At 46.2% G+C, this 17,328-nt stretch overlaps 1 protein-coding gene across 4 annotated transcripts in view; it reads right to left on the reverse strand.

Annotated features, from left to right (window-relative positions):
• LOC138304453 (histone-lysine N-methyltransferase, H3 lysine-36 specific-like) overlaps positions 1-17,328 on the reverse strand; it is a 1,084,114-nt gene that overhangs the window by 484,868 nt on the left and 581,918 nt on the right. For all 4 annotated transcript variants that reach the window (XM_069244523.1, XM_069244520.1, XM_069244521.1 and 1 more), the window contains one exon: positions 5,996-6,105. In XM_069244523.1, coding sequence (XP_069100624.1) covers positions 5,996-6,105 — 110 coding nt within the window. The remainder of the gene's footprint in view (positions 1-5,995; positions 6,106-17,328) is intronic.

The raw sequence follows: 17,328 nt of genomic DNA on the forward strand, positions 1-17,328 counted from the left end.
TGAGAACCAGAGTGACCCCCAGTGACCAGGAGAGCGGAGGTTAGTACCTGGTTTTCCCCCAAACCAACAAGAGGAATCTGGAAAAGGATTACTCAAGACCCAACCAAGACTTGAAGAGCCCAAAGGTGGATCATGACAGAAGAGGACTTGCAAAGGAAGGGGACCAAGTCCAGTTCGAGTTGAAGTGTCAGGTTGTGACAGCTGCCACTACTCAACCATCAGTGAATGCAGGGCCAGGTCGACGGTGGACGAAGGACAGCAGTGCAGCACAGGAGATGAAGAGAAGTCCTAGAAGTGATGCAAGTGATGTACCACGTCGGTGGTTGAGATGCAGTTGGTTAGTGGTGCTGGAAAACCACCAACAAGCCTTGGCAAAGGCAAGAGATGGAGAATAAGGGTTGCAAAGCAGAATAGGACGAGCAAGGTCCAGTGGCCTCGACACAAGGAGGGGAATCCGGGGTGACCCTCAGCAGCTGAGAGAGTCACAAGAAGAGGAGACAGCCCCGACAGGCAACCCAATGGCAGCAGGCACAGGAGTCGCAGCAAGGCCCACTCAGCAAACTTGAAGAGGAGTCCCACGTCCCTGGAGCAGTAGGCAGGTGACTGCGCTTTGCAGAGAGGAGTGCTAGAGGCCGGGACTACACGGAGTCAGATGATCTCTCGTCGGAGGAACAAACACGCCCTGGTAGCTGCAAGAGTCACGGTGCACAGGGGTACTGTCATGCAAGGAAAGGCAAGGGCTTACCGTCTCCCAAGTTGGGCAGCCGGTAGAGAGGACAAAGGGGACCACTACAGACCACCACCTGTGTTAGAGGATCCATGAAGCTCTGGAGGAGAGAAGAGCCATGCAGCCGGCCGTCATTGCAGTTGGTGCCTACAGATGCAGGAAAGTGAATCCTTCACTCCATGGGAGATTCTGTCTTGCTTCTTGTGCAGGCTGAAGACTCGTCACCCTCAGAGAATGCACAGCCAGGGAAAGTTCCAGTTGTTGGAAGGAGCCGGAGAAACAATGATGTAGAGCGGAGGTGTCGCAGTAGTGGCCGACTGTTGGTTCCTGTAGGGTCCAGTTGCAGTCCCAGTGGCCAGAAAATGAAGTAAACGATGCAGAGGAGTCCTGCTGGAATCCCGCACATCGAATCTGAGGACCCACCAAGGAGGGAGACCCTAAATAGCCCAGGAGGGGGGATTGGTCACCTAGCAGGGTGACCAATTATCAGGAGGGGGCTGTGATGTCACCTACCTGACTTGGCCACCCAGATGCTCCCAGCTGCCTCTGCCCACCATGTATTCAAGATGGTAGAATCAAGTGGTCACCTGGAGGAGCTCTGAGCACCACCCCTAGGGTGATGATGGACAGGGGAGTGGTCACTCCCCTTTTCTTAATCCAGTTTCGCACCAGAGCAGGGACCATGTGTCCTTGGACTGGTGAAAAACGGTTTATGCAAGGAGTGCACCAAATGTGCCCTTCAAAGCACACCAGTTGCTTGGGGAGGCTACCCATCCCAAGCCATGTAACACCTATTTCCAAGGGAGAGGGTGTTACCAATCTCTCCCACAGGAAATCCTGTGTTCTGCCTTCCTCTGCCTGAGCTTGGTCAAGCAGCAGGAGGGCAGAAACCTGTGTGAGGGCTGGCAGCAGCACGGGCTGCCTGGAAAACTGCAGAAGACTGGTAGGAGCAATACTGGGGGTCCTGTAAGGAGCCCCCCAGAATGTATGGAATCACACAAACAATACTGACAACAGTACTGGGGTATGATTCCAACTTGTTTGATACCAAACATGCTCAGGTTCAGAGTTACCATTTTGTAGCTGGACACAGCTGTGTTCAGGTCACGGGTAAAATGGCTTCCCCGAACTCATAAAGTCCAGAGTAACGGAGCTGGAGTTCGTAGGGGCACCTCTGCTCATGCAGGGCTGCCCTAACACACAGGTGCCTGCACCCTGCCCTCTGGGTTAGGAGGGCCTACCACAGGAGTGATTTATAGTGACCTGGTGCAGCGACCTGTAGTGAAAGGGTGCATGCACCATTTCATGCAGGCTGCAATGGCAAGCCTGTAGACACATTTGCATGGGCTCCCATGGAAGGCACAATTCATGCTGCAGCCTATGGGGAACCCCTGGTGACTCAATGCCCTGGGTACCTAAGTACCATATACTAGGAACTTATATGGGGGCACTAGGATGCCAATTGTGGGGTGTGCAAATTCTTAAGCAACCAAATTTATAGGGCAAGAGCACAATCACTGGGGTCCTGGTTAGCAGGATCCTAGTGAAAACAGTCAAAACACACTGCCGGCAGGCAAAAAGTGGGGGTAACCATGACAAAAAGAGGGTACTTTCCTACAGGTACTTGGGGCCGAATCTAAATTGTGTATTATCTATCTCCCTCGACAATTCATGCCACCATGTCTGCGCATTCTCTGACTGAGCGGTTGGTTTTCCACATGCTGCACATATTTTCTCTGTGGTTTTCTGGTGTTTCTCAGTTCTTTGAATTATATTTTCCTCTGGATATTTTCTCTTCATTGCTTTTCCAACAGCTTCCATCGACAATCTGTTGAATTTTCAACTCCTTTTCGGTATCTGTGGAGCTTAAGCTTCTGTTTTCCGACCATAGTGTAAAAAAACAATAATAATAATAATAATATGTCTATGGCGGCCACACTCACGGGCTTCAGGGGCGCATGCCTCACAGACATATCAACAAATGGAAACAGACGATGCCCAGCAACAAAAAGAGAGAGAGAGACAGAAAAGAAAGAGTCGCTAAAGAAGCATTGTGGTATTAACTGCTAGATGACGTATTAATGCACACCGTGTGAATCCAGAAATGAGTCCCGCTGCAAAACACAGGGCTATGTGCCTGCTGAATGAAATGTCTGCTGAGGGCAGACTTTTGATGAACTGTCTGCTGAGGGCAGACTTTTGAGAAAACGTATGGCATGTTTCTCAGTTAGAAATAGGCAGATAAGAAGAGATCAGTACAGAGTAGAATATTAAGACAAGTAGTAGGCAACAATCCCAAAAAACGTTTGGTAGTTAGAAAAAAGCCCCTCAATTCTGTGGAGTTGCGCAGAGCACTGTGGAAGAAGCTAGAGGACACACACTCTAGGATCTCACCATGTTCTTCCGCACAGCCAGTGCTTCATGGTAACAATCCCCAATCTTTGCCCAATTATTTATTTTACATTTATTTACGGGGCCATGACCCTTGCCATTATGATATTACCAATACCTGTTCTACTTTCCAGCTTTTTCTTTCTACAATTTTAATGATGATTAATTTTACTGTATGAGTAACTGATTTAACCTTAAGTAAGCCTATTCTAATTTGAACCATTGTTCTTGATGTGTTTGCATGCCCCGGGTCCCAAGTGGTGCCTGGGCTGCACCTACTCCTAATAACCTTTTAATACAATACAACGTCAGTCATGACAGTTTATATGTGGCATATCTGCATGTCCTTTAATAAAGCAAGACTTCATAGTGGTTTGATTTTTGACCTTATCATTTCCACTCTATCAATTTTGCTTTATTCAATGTACATTTTTTTCAAGATTCTCATTAAAAGTTAGCTTTTGATATGTTTCACTTTTCATAAACTCGTCATAAATGCCCAATATGGGCTAGGGGGTCTACACTCAGCACCAAGGTCAGTACATCCTCCAATATTGCATAATACCACAAGGCCAGAACGAGTCATTGCCTATGACTACTAATGAACATCCCATTGGAGAAGCAGGAAGTTTATGGTCTTAGATCATGTTAGGATTAAACTGGATAATGAATGTCATTAAAATTTGGTGTTGCACAAGATCTGAAGGAGGTTTTGAAGTATGAAGAATGTGTTTAAACAGTTAAATGATAGGAAAAAAAAGAGGATGACGACGGTCAAATTTCACTTCAAGAGTGACTAGCCTGTCGTTTAAGACAACAGTGAACAATGTGAAAGTTATGGCTCGCAAAGACTGCCACATGTTAAGAGAAGTCCTATTTGGATAAATAACTTTATATAATTTGTGTCTTTTCTCTCTTTTGAGATCTATTTCTTCTGATTTTTGTGTATAATCTATTGCTCATATTCATTCAGAAGGGAGAGCTGGTGTCGACGGATTTTTCCTACCATTCATTTCTTTAAAGATTATTACTTACTACTCATCTTAAGCCATATCCCTCTAAAGAATTTCTGTCACTTGCCGTTCAGTGCTGTCCACCTGACTGTGTGATTACAAGGCCCATTCTAGAAGCCAGTGGATGAGCCCCACAGCCTCCTCGTACACAGGAAGGCTTAACTGAATTTGTTAAGATCAGGACAAATCTTCATTTGGAAAACTCTTTCTGCTCTGAAGTTCATTTACTCTGTCTCACTCTTCTTGTTCTTGCAGCCTACTCCTCCTTCCTACACTGCTATGTACTATGGATTGAATGGAGATTTTTGACAGGAGGAGTGGGTTCAACGGGGTGGAGCCATGCAGAAACTACCGGACACAACAGTATCAACAGATGATTGTTACTGCCCTTTTCAGTGGTCAAAAGAGGTCAAGGGGCTCTGAGGAAAGTGATCTTAAGCAGATTCAGGGACTTCTGGGAAATAACTTATTTGGCTTTAAGGCACATGTGAATCTAACTACTCTTGCTGGTCACTGACACATGTATTATATAGTTATCTTAACTGTGCAAACTGTTATATGTGTGCCATAGGGCTTTCATACTAGCCACTACTCTATTCACTCCCTATTCTCATCCCACTAATTCATTTGTAAATGTTCAGGAATTTAGATCAAGCTCAAAGAGTTGCAAAGCTGAAAATCCACACTATGAAAGTGTGTTGGTGGAAGGTAATATTGGATGAGACAGAATAAACTGATCCACCATACCCCTGTAAAACACTGATAAGCCTTCTGGACCCATCTGTGGATTATCACACACCTTTCCATTTCAAGTGTTTAAAGGTTCAAATGTTTAAGATCATGGGTTTATAATCAGGACACATATCAATTCACCCTCAGCAAAACCAATTTCTGCAACAGCATCATCTTGAATCCAAATGACATTCAGCCTGCACCTACATGGGTGGTGACTCTAAAGATCTGGCAGGGACATGGGATACTGAAAGGAATTGAGGAGTGTACTGGAGAGAATACCAAGGATTATCGTCAACCAATACAAGGAAGCAGTTATGGGGAAGCTGGAAATCATGGTGGAGCCCTTGAACTATGAGGAGATATAGCACCAGAACAAGAAATCAAGACCCGGGAAAGCTGAGCATGGTTGACTCACAGCATCTGTACAATGCCTATGGGTCTAGAATGAACACACACAAGTGGAAGCTTCCACTGAGATTCCAACTTAATATTTGCTTTTTTAGACAACAATGAGTGCTATGTGCTTTCATGGCTAAATTTAAAGCATATAAAAGGCATTTGCCAGGTCAGATTTTCAAATTTTTGAAATATCAATGGTGAAACTAATACTTTTATGAAATAAATCTACTGTCTATCTCTAGTAGCAATGTTTTTTTTTTTTGCTCCTAGCAATGGAGTGATTCACTCTACGAGTAGCTTTAGCTTTTTATGCAGAGGAGCACACTTAAGTTCCCAAAACCCCTTTCAGGGTCTGAAAAACGAACTTACATTCCCCTGGTCAGACATACATTTTCTAGTAAACATTTTGCTGTTCCTGCTGTGTTTACTAGGACAACAGACATTTGTAAGAACTAATTCAGAATGCAACACACACAATTTTCTTTGGACACCACTAAAAATAAGCTTCAGAAATAATAGAACAATCATGACAGACTCATACCAATTGATAGGTGTTAAGACATTTCTGATATAAGTCTCTTAGGTTATTACTGTTTACTATACCCCTGGTATGGAGAAGCATGGCTCAAAGAACTAAAGGCCACGCAGACAGATCATTTAATAGGTAAATGCATTCTTTGCAACAAACTCTTAGTTTTCAACAAACAAGCAAGATTGTTTTCTATCTTACCTTTTTGACAGGTGAGATCTCTTCGTCCAGGGGTATAAATGTGGTGCCCAGGTCGATAGATTCTAGCAGCTTTTTTGTTGGTTTCCTCTGCCTTTTGCTGTCACAACTTCCTATGAATTGACAACATTTTTCACCATTAGAAATCAAGTCACAAAACATCTTAAGAGACGAAACTGCCTGTAGCACGGTTTCTCAACCAGGGATTCTTTTTTTTTTGCAGTCAGGCACTTTGATTATCTTCTACTCTTAAGGAACGTGTTACACAACTATAACCATCAATTGCAACTTTTTCTGTTGTAGAGTCACATTTGCATACATCCATCATCTTAAATTGGGCCTGGGAAATAGCCTCTTCTTTAGTTCAAATTACAAAGCTGAACACTTACTTTAGCTGCAACAACAAAACAAATGTTATTCTCGTACTATAGGCAGCCTTGTTAACGTCCTTATTAAACTAAAGGAATCTAAAAAGCATGAGGCCATGTTAACATGTTTGGCTCCTTTTTGGACAGCAACAGGATAGCATAGTGTTAAGTTGTCTTGAGATCAAGTCGCCAACCCTGGTCAAATTCAGTGGATGCATTAGATACTAGTAACATCAACCGACAGGAGAATTACCTCTCTCAATGTCCACCTCCAACTGTCTACCACTCGAGTTCAACCACCCTTTACATTGTCTTATTATGCATTCCCTTCTAGAAGGTTGAAACACATTCCAACCTGATTGGCACAGAAGATCGTAACACAATTCCATTACACTTACAATAGAAACAATGGGGTTTGAACCAACATAAGGATCCACAAAGTGGTCCCAAAAAGTTACAACTGAGAAGAAAAATACAGAACAATAAGTTAAAACATAGTTGCACTTAATAAAATAATTCTGAAATATTCTACACTTTAACAGGCATGATTATACACAAGATAAAACGTCTGAAATAAAAATCTGATAAAACCTCCAGAAAATCTGGTTACTGCTACTTAATACTTCCAAATTTCATAGTCCTCCCACCAGCCAGGTCAGTGTGTAGATCTTACTTCACACCCACACCCCATTGAAGCTCTACCATTAATGGACATTGCTGGAACATGGTTGAGATTATCAATAGCCAGTGGAGGATTGCTTCTGGAATTCTTTTCCAATTTTACTAATCTAGACATCCTCCAATTCATCCCCATTATTGAATTCCACATTACTCATTACCCTTCTGATGACAAAGGGCTCCATGAATTTCGACAATCCTGTCTTCAAAAACCCTGGCATATTCACCAAGGCTAATTCACCGACATTCCAAGGTACAGTTTCTACACATTTCCTTTGTTCATACCTTTCCCCGTATCTGCTTTAGTAACTCTTTTTCAAGGCCTTAACTTGAGCTTTACAATTACTTAGACATGCTTCATCTTACAGTCAATCCCAAATCATGAATCCCACCATTCATTCAAGCAGGATTTAACTTGGTATTTCCCACCCTTCCCTTCACCCAAAACAAAGGAGATTTGAGAGTTACTAAGTTGGGAGTATTGCGGTGTGCCCACCACAACTCATCCAAAACTTTAGCTTAGGGCATCTTGAAATCAACTGCTTTTTGCACACTTGACCTGACGTACAAGTTACTTACCTTTGGTAACAAAATATCTGGTAGAAACATATTCTAGTTGCAGATTCCCTACCTTAGAATTTCCCCCAGGCGTCAGACTGGATCTGGAGATTTTTCTTCGAACAATACCCTTGCGCGTCAGTAGGTGGCGTCGGTGGACTCCGCAGGCGTCGTGGTCGGCGTGATGGCGTCGGGAGTAGTACATAGACGCAGCCCTCGCGCAGTGACGTCAGTTTCTTTTAAAGACTTTCCACGCTAGAGCGCAGAGCCGCTAAGAACACTGAGATTGGTGCGCCAGAGCTAAGGACCTGGAAGGGGGGAATCCCTGTCCCTAGAAATCAGTTCGCAAGCAGGGAGGATGGGTGGGCGGTAAGGAATCTGCAACTAGAATATGTCTCTACCAGATATTTCATTACCGAAGGTAAGTAACTTGTACATCTGATAGAGACTTCTAGTTGCAGATTCCTTACCTTAGAATTGATACCCAATCAATGCTATCCTCGGTGGTGGGCTGCGAACTAAGATCATATTAGAAACTCCTGCAGGACCGAACGACCAAAGTAGCCATCCCGACGGATCTGACTATCCAAGCAGTAATGCTTAGCAAACGTGTGCAGGGATGCCCACGTAGCTGCCTGACAGATATCCAGGACAGGAACTCAGCGTGCTAACGCAGTGGATGCAGCAGTGGCTCTGGTAGAATGAGCCCGCAAGCCGTCAGGAAGTTGCTTTTTTGCCAAAGCACAGCACATTTTGATGCAAAGAAGCACCCATCGAGAGATGGTACGCTTCTGCACTGCCTTCCCTTGTTTTGCACCCACAAAGCCAACGAAGAGTTGATCGTTCACCCCAAAGTCTTTAGTACAATTGAGGTAGAACGCCAATGCTCTTTTTGGGTCCAGACGGTGGAGTCTCTCCTCCTCATGGGAAGGATGTGGGGGTGCGTAGAAGGTAGGCAAACAGATGGACTGGCCTACATGAAATGGTGTAACCACCTTAGGAAGGAAGGAAGCTCTAGTGCCTAACACCACTTTGTCAGGGTGCACAGACAAGTATGGAGGCTTTGAAGAAAGGGCCTGAAGCTCACTCACCCTGCGAGCAGAGGTGATAGCGATTAGAAAGTCAGTTTTGAATGTAAGGCGCTGCAAGGGACAATTATGCATTGGCTCAAAGGGGGTACACATCAAGTAAGTACATGATTAAAATCCCACCGAGGCATGATGAAGGGATTGGGAGGAAATAAGTGGGTGAGCCCCTTAAGAACCTACTCACAAGAGGAGATTTAAAGAGTGAGGGATGATCAGGAAGCCTAAGAAAGGCGGAAATGGCAGACAGATACCCTTTAAGGGTGCCCAATATAGAGCCCTGTTCAGCTAATGAAAGAATGAACAGAAGAACCTCTGAAAGAGGGGCAGAAAGGAGGTCAACAGATTTGTTGGTGCACCATGCCACAAATTTATTCCAACAACAGGCGTATACAGTTTTAGTCGATGGGCTCCCGGCTGCCAAGATAACATTGCAGACTTCGGGTGGAAGGGCAAATGCCGTCAACTGTTGCTGCTCAATCTCCACGCATGAAGGCGGAGGTTGCACAGGTTCGGGTGGAGGACCGTCCCCTGCTGCTGCGGCAGAATATCCACCGAAGTGGAGGATCGATGGACATGCTCAATAGCTCTGGATACCGCACTCTTCGAGCCCAGTCCGGAGCCACCAAGATAACTTGGGCTCGGTCGTACTTGATTTTTTTTTTAGAACTCTGGGTAGAAGAGGGAGTAAAGGAGGCGCAAAATAGCAGACATTGTGCGTTCTCTGTGGAGGCGAACAGATCTAACCAAGGCTCTCCCCACTTGAGAAAGAGACCTGCGCCACCTCCAGATGGAGATGCCATTCGTGATCGACAGTGCATCGGCGGCTGAGTTTGTCTGCTCTGGCGTTGAGAGAGCCAAACAGAGGTTGAACCATCAGGGTAACGCTCTGATGTTCCAGCCATGTCCAGAGGCGTAGTGCCTCCTGACAAAGGGTCCAGGACCCTACCCCGCCTTGTTTGTTGGAGTACCACATGGCGGTAGTGTTGCCTGTGAACACCCGCACCACTTTCCCTTTGAGAGAGGGAAGGAATGCTTTCAACACAAGTCTGATCGCTCGGAGCTCCAGCATATATATGTGGAGTCCCGACTCCGCCGGAGACCAGAGGCCTCTGATCTCCACCTCTCCCATGTGGCCGCCCCAACCCAGAAGCGACACATTTGTCACTATAGAGAGATCTGGGTGGCGAAGGGAGAGGGATCTGCCATTTACCCAATTGGGATTCGAAAGCCACCACTGCAGGTCTTTCGCAGTCCCCTCTGAGATCTGGACCATGTCGGAGAGATTCCCCTAATGCTGCGCCCACTGGAACTTCAAGTCCCACTGCAGAGCCCGCATATGCCACCTGGCATGTGTTACTAGCAGGATGCAGGAGGCCAAGAGGCCCAGCAGCCTCAGAGACTATCTCACCAAAACCCAGGACCAAGGCTGAAAGATCGGAATCATGGCCTGAATGTCTTGGACTTGCTTTTTAAGAGGATAAGCCCGAAACAGCACTGTGTCCAGAACAGCTCCGATGAAAGGGAGCGTCTGAGAGGGCGTCAGGTGTGACTTCGGCCCATTGATAGTGAACCCCAGCTGGTGCAGGTGGTCCGCCGTAGTCTGAAGGTGGGAGACCACTGTCAGAGGCAAAGGCGCCTTCAACAGCCAGTCGTCTAGGTAGGGGAAGACTGAGACCCCTAACCTGCGCAGATGAGCTGCAACCACCGCCATCACTTTCGTGAACACCCAAGGGGCACTGGTAAGGCCGAAAGGGAGCACGGTAAACTGAAAGTGCTTGTGACCTACCACAAATCGTAGGTAACGTCTGTGGGCAGGCAGGATGGGGATGTGGAATAAGCTTCCTGCAAGTCCAACACTACCATCCAGTCTCCTGGGTCCAAGGCAGACAGAACCTGAGCCAGAGTGAGCATTTTGAACTTCTCCTTCTTGAGGAAGTAGTTCAGGTCCCGAAGATGTAGGATCGGACGCAAGCCTTTATCCTTCTTTGGTATCAGAAAGTAGTGGGAATAACAACCACAACCTACTTCTGGCACAGGGACCTTTTCTATAGCTCCCTTGGCCAAGAGAGCTGCAACTTCCTGGCGGAGAAGCACCAAATGATCCTCCGGAAGGTGATAGAAGGATGGTGGCATGTGTGGTGGTGCAGATTCGAAAGGGAGGGAGTAGCCCTTCCAAATTATTTGCAAAAGCCACCCGTTCGTGGTTATCTGTTCCCAGTGGGGCAGGTGATGGCGGATTCTGCCACCAACTGTGCGGGAGTGAGGGGACGGACTATGAAGGTTTGGAGGCTGCAGCGGGGACAGAGGTGGACTGGACAGACCTCTGGTTCCCTGTCCCACGGGCACGTGGGATTCCGTGCCCACGGCCACATGGGATTCCGTGCCCACGGCCACGCATAGTCTGTCCAGCGTGCCTGGCCCAGTGGCTGGGTTGAGGACAAAACAGGTTCCCCCTTCCGTGGCCACAAAAGGGATGAAAAGCAGACTGTGGGGGGCGTGTGACGGAGGAAGGGCCAAGGGACCGAGCCATAGCCCGGGAATCCATGAACCTCTCCAAGGCCGAGTCCGCTTTGTCTCCGAAGAGACTGGTGCCATCAAAGGGCATGTCCATGAGTGATTGTTGGACATCCCTTGAGAAGCCAGAAGTACATAACCAGGCATGGCGCCGTAAGGCCACTGTTGTCGCAACCGATCTGCCCAGAGAGTCGGTCGTATCCAGCCCACAACGGATCGTGAACTTTGCCGCGTCTCTCCCATCTTTCACTGCTTGGGAGACGATAGCACGGGCCTCCTCCGGTATCTGCTGCAGGACTTGGGCAACCGTATCCCACAGTGAGTGGGAATAACGTCCCAAAAGGCATGCAGTGTTCCCAGACCGCAGTGCGAGGCTGGAGGAAGAAAACAATTTCTTAACAAATTGTTCCAGCCTTTTGGATTCCTTATCCGGGGTGCAGAAGGGAACGCGCCAGAAGAAGAGGACGCCTGGATTACAAGACTCTCAGGCATAGGATGTTGGGACAGGAACTTTGGGTCGTTCGGCACAGGCCGATGGCGGCGAGCGATAGTCCTGTTCACAGGAGCCCCTGTGTTGGGTTTGGACCATGTACCCAAAAGGACATCAGGGAGGGCCTCATTAAATGGGAGAAGGGGTTCTGAAGTAGAAGCCCCAGGCTGAAGCACCTTCGTCAGGAGATTAGCCATGACTTCAACAGTAGGTAGCTCAAGGCCAAGGACCTCAGCCGCCCTACTAACCACCATACCATAGGCAGCTCCCTCCGCCGTAGCCACGGTAGGAGGAGACAGCATGCCAGAGTCAGGAGAAGTATCAAGACCACTGGCTTCGCCCAAGTCCTGTGCCCAGTCCATAGTAGTGTCTTCCTGGTATTCATAAGGGTCCAGGGACCACTCCAATTCCTCCCTGCATTCGTACCCATAGGAAAATGGGTCAGAATCCGACCTCGGGCAAATACGGCCCACCGAAGCCGATGGTGGCATCAGCCGACGCCACTCTGACTCAGAGTCATCGGGTATGAGAATTCGTTGATAGTGGGCACTACAACGTCGGGAGCGTCGATAATTGACCCGGCGCCGGGAAAGGTCTCGTTGTGTGACCGGCATCGGTACGGATCCGGAGGCGACCTCGGTGGCCGGGGCCGAAGCTGCCATTGCGGAACCCGATGGCCCCTCAGCCAAGCCCCTTGGGCTCGAAGGCGCCGTATCGGTGTCGGCACGCCCAAAGATGAGGCGCATGGCCTCGCAAAACTCTAAGTTGGGCGGGGGTCGCTCCGGCTCTGGGAAACTCGGGGAAGCTCAGCGTCGACCCAGACATAGGCTCTGAGGACAGAGGCCTAGTGTGTGGACGCTCGTCCCACGTCAAGTCGGCCGAGCGACCTGGTGAAGTCGGAGAGCGATGGGACTTCTTCAACTTCTTCTTCTTACCTTGACCCGAGGACTTGGAAGAAGACAAGTGGTGATGGCTCCATGACCGATCTCGAGACTTTCCTCTCGAGCGAGACTGGGACCTACGCGGAGTCGAGTGCCAGGCCGCCATCAGCTTTAGGGACCGCTCCCTCAAAGCCTTCGGATGCATTGCCCGACACTCGGAGCACGACTTCGGGTCATGGTCATGCTCGAGGCACCACAGGCAAACACGGTGAGGATCCGTCACCAACATCATCCGATGACAGTCCTCGCACGGCTTGAACCCGGTCTTCGGGGACATCCTCAACCGGTGGGTGAAGTGTCACACCAAAAAAGTTCGACAAAACGGTCAAATTCGGCCAAAAAATAGCCTAGGTTAGTTCTCTCCGGATCAGCGTGTGGCTCGGAAAGAAAAGAACTGATGTCACTACGCGAGGGTGGCATCTATGTACTACTCCCAACGTCATCACGGCGACCACAACGCCTGCAGAGTCGACCAACGCCACCTACCAACGCGCAAGGGTACTGCTCATAGAAAAATATCCGGATCCAGTCTGACGCCTTGGGGGAAATTCTAAGATAAGGAATCTGCAACTAAAAGTCTCTATCAGATCAACCTGTTCATATGTTCTGCCAAGCCATTGGCTTGAGGTGAATATAGTGCCATTTTGAGATGTACAACCGATAGTCCCTTTAAGTCTTGCATCTCTTGGGATGTCAACTGGACTCTGATTTCAGTCACTATGTAACTGGGTATACCTTACCCTAATGAATTCTTCCTTTTGAAATTCTATCACTTCCCTGGTATCCAAGGAATTCACAAATTTAGTAACTACACATTTGAACATATACTCCACCAATAATATGGCACATTGTTCATTCCCAGGTAAAAGATGGAAAGGACCAGTACAATTGAAACCAGGTTTCTTTCATGGTTCACTCTGAATAAAAACTGACAATAGTTCATGACGACTGTCTTGCTCTTGTCATTCTTTGCACGAGTCACAATCTTTGACTTCCTTCTAATTATCAGTCTAATCTCAGCCACCAGTATAGTTCCCGTACCTTGGCAAGACTTGTCCCTTATTGGCCTTCCTATGACAAATTTACAACCTACTCTCTCAGAGCCTTGGGAGGAATGAATCTATCACCCATGAACAATATGTCTCCTTTCCAATGTAATTCTTCCCTGACATTCCAGAAAACCAACATGTTTTCTGGAAGAGATTTATACTCTGGACAACCTTTTCCAATGAACTCTTAAAAACACTGTTCAGTGTCCCTTCCTTTTGCTAATTCCCACTCCCCATTACGAATAGGGGTTTCACAGACCCCATTAGCTTGACACAAATCCTGGCAGTCCTGAATATTGACCTTGTTATCAATGGGAAGTCTAGATAAACAGACTGCATCACTGTTTGTTGCCAGAGATGTGATAAACGTGAAAATGAAAATTGCTCACATTTTCCACCCATCTCTTAATTCTAAGGGTGACTTTGTCATCTTTTCTCCTAGCAAAACAATTGTGTCAAAGGTCTGTGATCAGAGTGGACCACAAAGGGTAAGCCCTGAAGATAAAACTTGAAATGTTTTATCACCCATAGACATGCTAGGGCCTCCTTTTTCTATTACTGAGTACCATTCTTCAGCCCTTTTAGCAAATGCAACCACACTTTCCTCATTGCAAACAACGTGTGACAATACTGCTCCCAAACCTTTGGGGCTGGCATCAGTAGGGTTTTTTTTTTCCCCTAAATATCAGAATGTCCCAAGGTGGCCATTTTGCTAATACTCTCTTTAATGGTTTTGATAGCCAAATCACAATGCTTTCTTTAAATTAACGTATTACCCTTCTTAAGTAGGGATCTAATGGGTTGAGCCGCACTAGAAAACATTTGAAAAAACCTGGAGCAGAACTCTGCTATTTCCAGGAAAGATCTCACCTGATCTTTATCCTGTGGAGCAGGTGCTTTCAAGACAGAATCAGCCAGTTAAAATTTAGGTTTGACTCAATCAGCTGATATGGTGTGACCTAAATATGATCCTGAAGTCACCCAAAATTAGATTTTTTTCCTTTTTTAGTGTTAGTCCTGCCTCTGCCACTTTCTCTAACACCACCTTCAACATAACATCATGCTCATATTTTTACCATAAATTAGGATATCATCCTGGAAGAACATTATGTTAGGCACCCTCTCCAATACTCTTTTCTTCACTTTCTGAAAACAAGCGGCAGCCGACGCCAACCTAAGTGACATGCTGATGAATCAACGGGTGCCAAGAGGGGTAACAAAGGAAGCGAGATACCTGGAGTCATCATGCATCTGAACCTGGTGGTACGCCAACAATAGGTCCAATACACCCATTACACTAAATACACGGGGACACCAAGCATCAAGGCCTCCGAGATGTTAGGATAGGCTGACGATCAACCCAGATGTGTTAAAGTTCCACACACATCTGGATCCGCTTACCTCCATCCTACGGGGCTAACAACTCCAGAACCCACCACTCAGTGGATTCTATTTCCTCAATGACACCCTTGGTTATTAATCTTTGAATCTCCTCTTTGGGAGTCTTTAACATGAGATTTGGGAATTTCCTGACCTTATGTACACCCAGTGATGCATTCTTCTATAATATAATGTTGTGCTCCAAGTTTGAGAAGACCCAATTTCTCACTGAATACTTTAGGAACCTGTAGTAATATATCCTCATGCTCAATTGACATGGTCATAACTAGCTGCAGGGCATTAGGATTAAACGTGATACCCATGTCTCGTTGGTGACGACATCCCGATATGCTATCTCCTCATTTGGCTACATGTACCTTCCCAATAGTTTCATTGTCACTGAAGTTTATTTTCATAACGTGTATCCCAAAATAAGAAAGGAAATACATTGTTCTCCTGACATTCCCTCCTAATTCTTGCCCCCCACCATGGTATAGGGCACAGGTCTTCAAACTGGAGGCCCCCACCTCCCCATCCTCCCCATCCTCCCCACTCAATTGATAGCTACACCCCTGTAACTGCCCCGTATTTTTTCTTTGCATTCTTGAATTGTGCTCTAGTTTGATTTACTTGAAAGCCAGTCCTACAAGTCTGTGAACGCAGATGGAAAATCTAGACTGGAGCTGGCAAATTTTGCTTGGACCTGGAAAACAGCATTTATAGTTCTGAGAAGGCGGCAGCAGCTATGGCTTTAAATGAGGGGACTGGATAACACTTTGTAACAGGAACTTGGTAGGAATTTCAAGAGGGCATATATTAAACTTTTTAGTACTGGATGGCTATTTTTTTTAACGGGGCATAGGCATGTAAAGAGGGACACTGAACTTGTGTTTTTTCAAAAATAGGAGACCCAATATTTCAGGTAGAGCGTGACCACTAGGGTATGCCTGTGGCATGGGCAAGCTGTGTCCAGGATGCTAACCTTCAGAGGAGTACCAAAAGCGGTTTGTGCTGAGAACATACAAACAGCAGCATCACTCTCACTTCACTCCTGTTCAAACTACTTGTAATCATCTGTTAGATGCTGGAGGCACCCTTTTTAACGCCACTTAAACCACAGTCCTCCCCCCTCTCATCTCTTGCTCACCATCTGCCTTCATGCACCAACAATCTATTTGCCCCATTAATGATTTAGCAACAGCATTACAGAGCTGAGCTGTGAGTGGGTCCAGGGAGGAGAGGAAATGTTTGTGTTTAGAGGCCAGTCACTGCTGTGAGGTAATTAGCCTGGGACTAACCTGTAAACACAAAAGGGGATCCCTGCTGCCTTGTTTTAGTCACTAGCAATGGAGGGCTTTTTATATGGGACTTTCAACAAGCGATCTGAATGGGGCTTTGAAAAGGGGTTGTAGATGAGTTAATAAAGATGTCTTTGCAGAAGTGGGCCTGCCTTGGTCTTAGCGGTTGGGGATCTGGGTGGTAAATAGCAGAGGACGTGTAGCATCCTAATGACCTAACTGAGTAAATAATGTAACTTGTACAAAATTCGATCACCAGTGATATATACAACCTTATGGAGTGCAAACACGATACCAGTACAAAATAAAATATTCTATTATAAAGTGCTGAGATCAGATATAGTGCAAATAGGCAAGGAAGTCAATTAAAACAATACAGTTCCATACTATAGACAATACAAAATACAAGACACTACTGTAGAATACAAAAAGTAAGATGTGCAAATGAGGAGATAAGTGCAAATAGGGCAAAGTGCAAGCAGTACAAACCATCACACCTATCAAGCATCCAACTTAGCACATGGCATGTAAAATACTTACTGCACTTTCAATTACGTAACAATAAATTCTATCCTCTGCAATTCAGGAAAAACAGAGTATAATGACACGTTAACTAACAAAATTAAAACTCATTTAGAAAACCCTGAAAAATAAAAAAAAACAATTGTGCAGATCATTTAAGTTGGAAGAGCAAATAAGCACTGACAAGCCTCAGCTGCAGAAGTTATATTATACTTCAGAAAGATAGGTCTCAAAGTGGCAACATGCAAAATAAAGGGCTGGACATACAAAAATAACATGGATTAAACCTTAAACACAGTTCAAAGCAAGATCACAAAACTTCTCAACACTTAGTTAGCCTTCCCATGATCCGGTATTAACTTGTTCCGAAAGCAAATTTAGGCCCTCATTATGAACATGGCGGTCTGTTCTGCACCGCCGGCGGTGGCTGTAGAAACCGCCAACAGAGGA

Source organism: Pleurodeles waltl, chromosome 7 (assembly GCF_031143425.1).
Source record: "Pleurodeles waltl isolate 20211129_DDA chromosome 7, aPleWal1.hap1.20221129, whole genome shotgun sequence".
Taxonomy (NCBI): Eukaryota; Metazoa; Chordata; class Amphibia; order Caudata; family Salamandridae; genus Pleurodeles; species Pleurodeles waltl.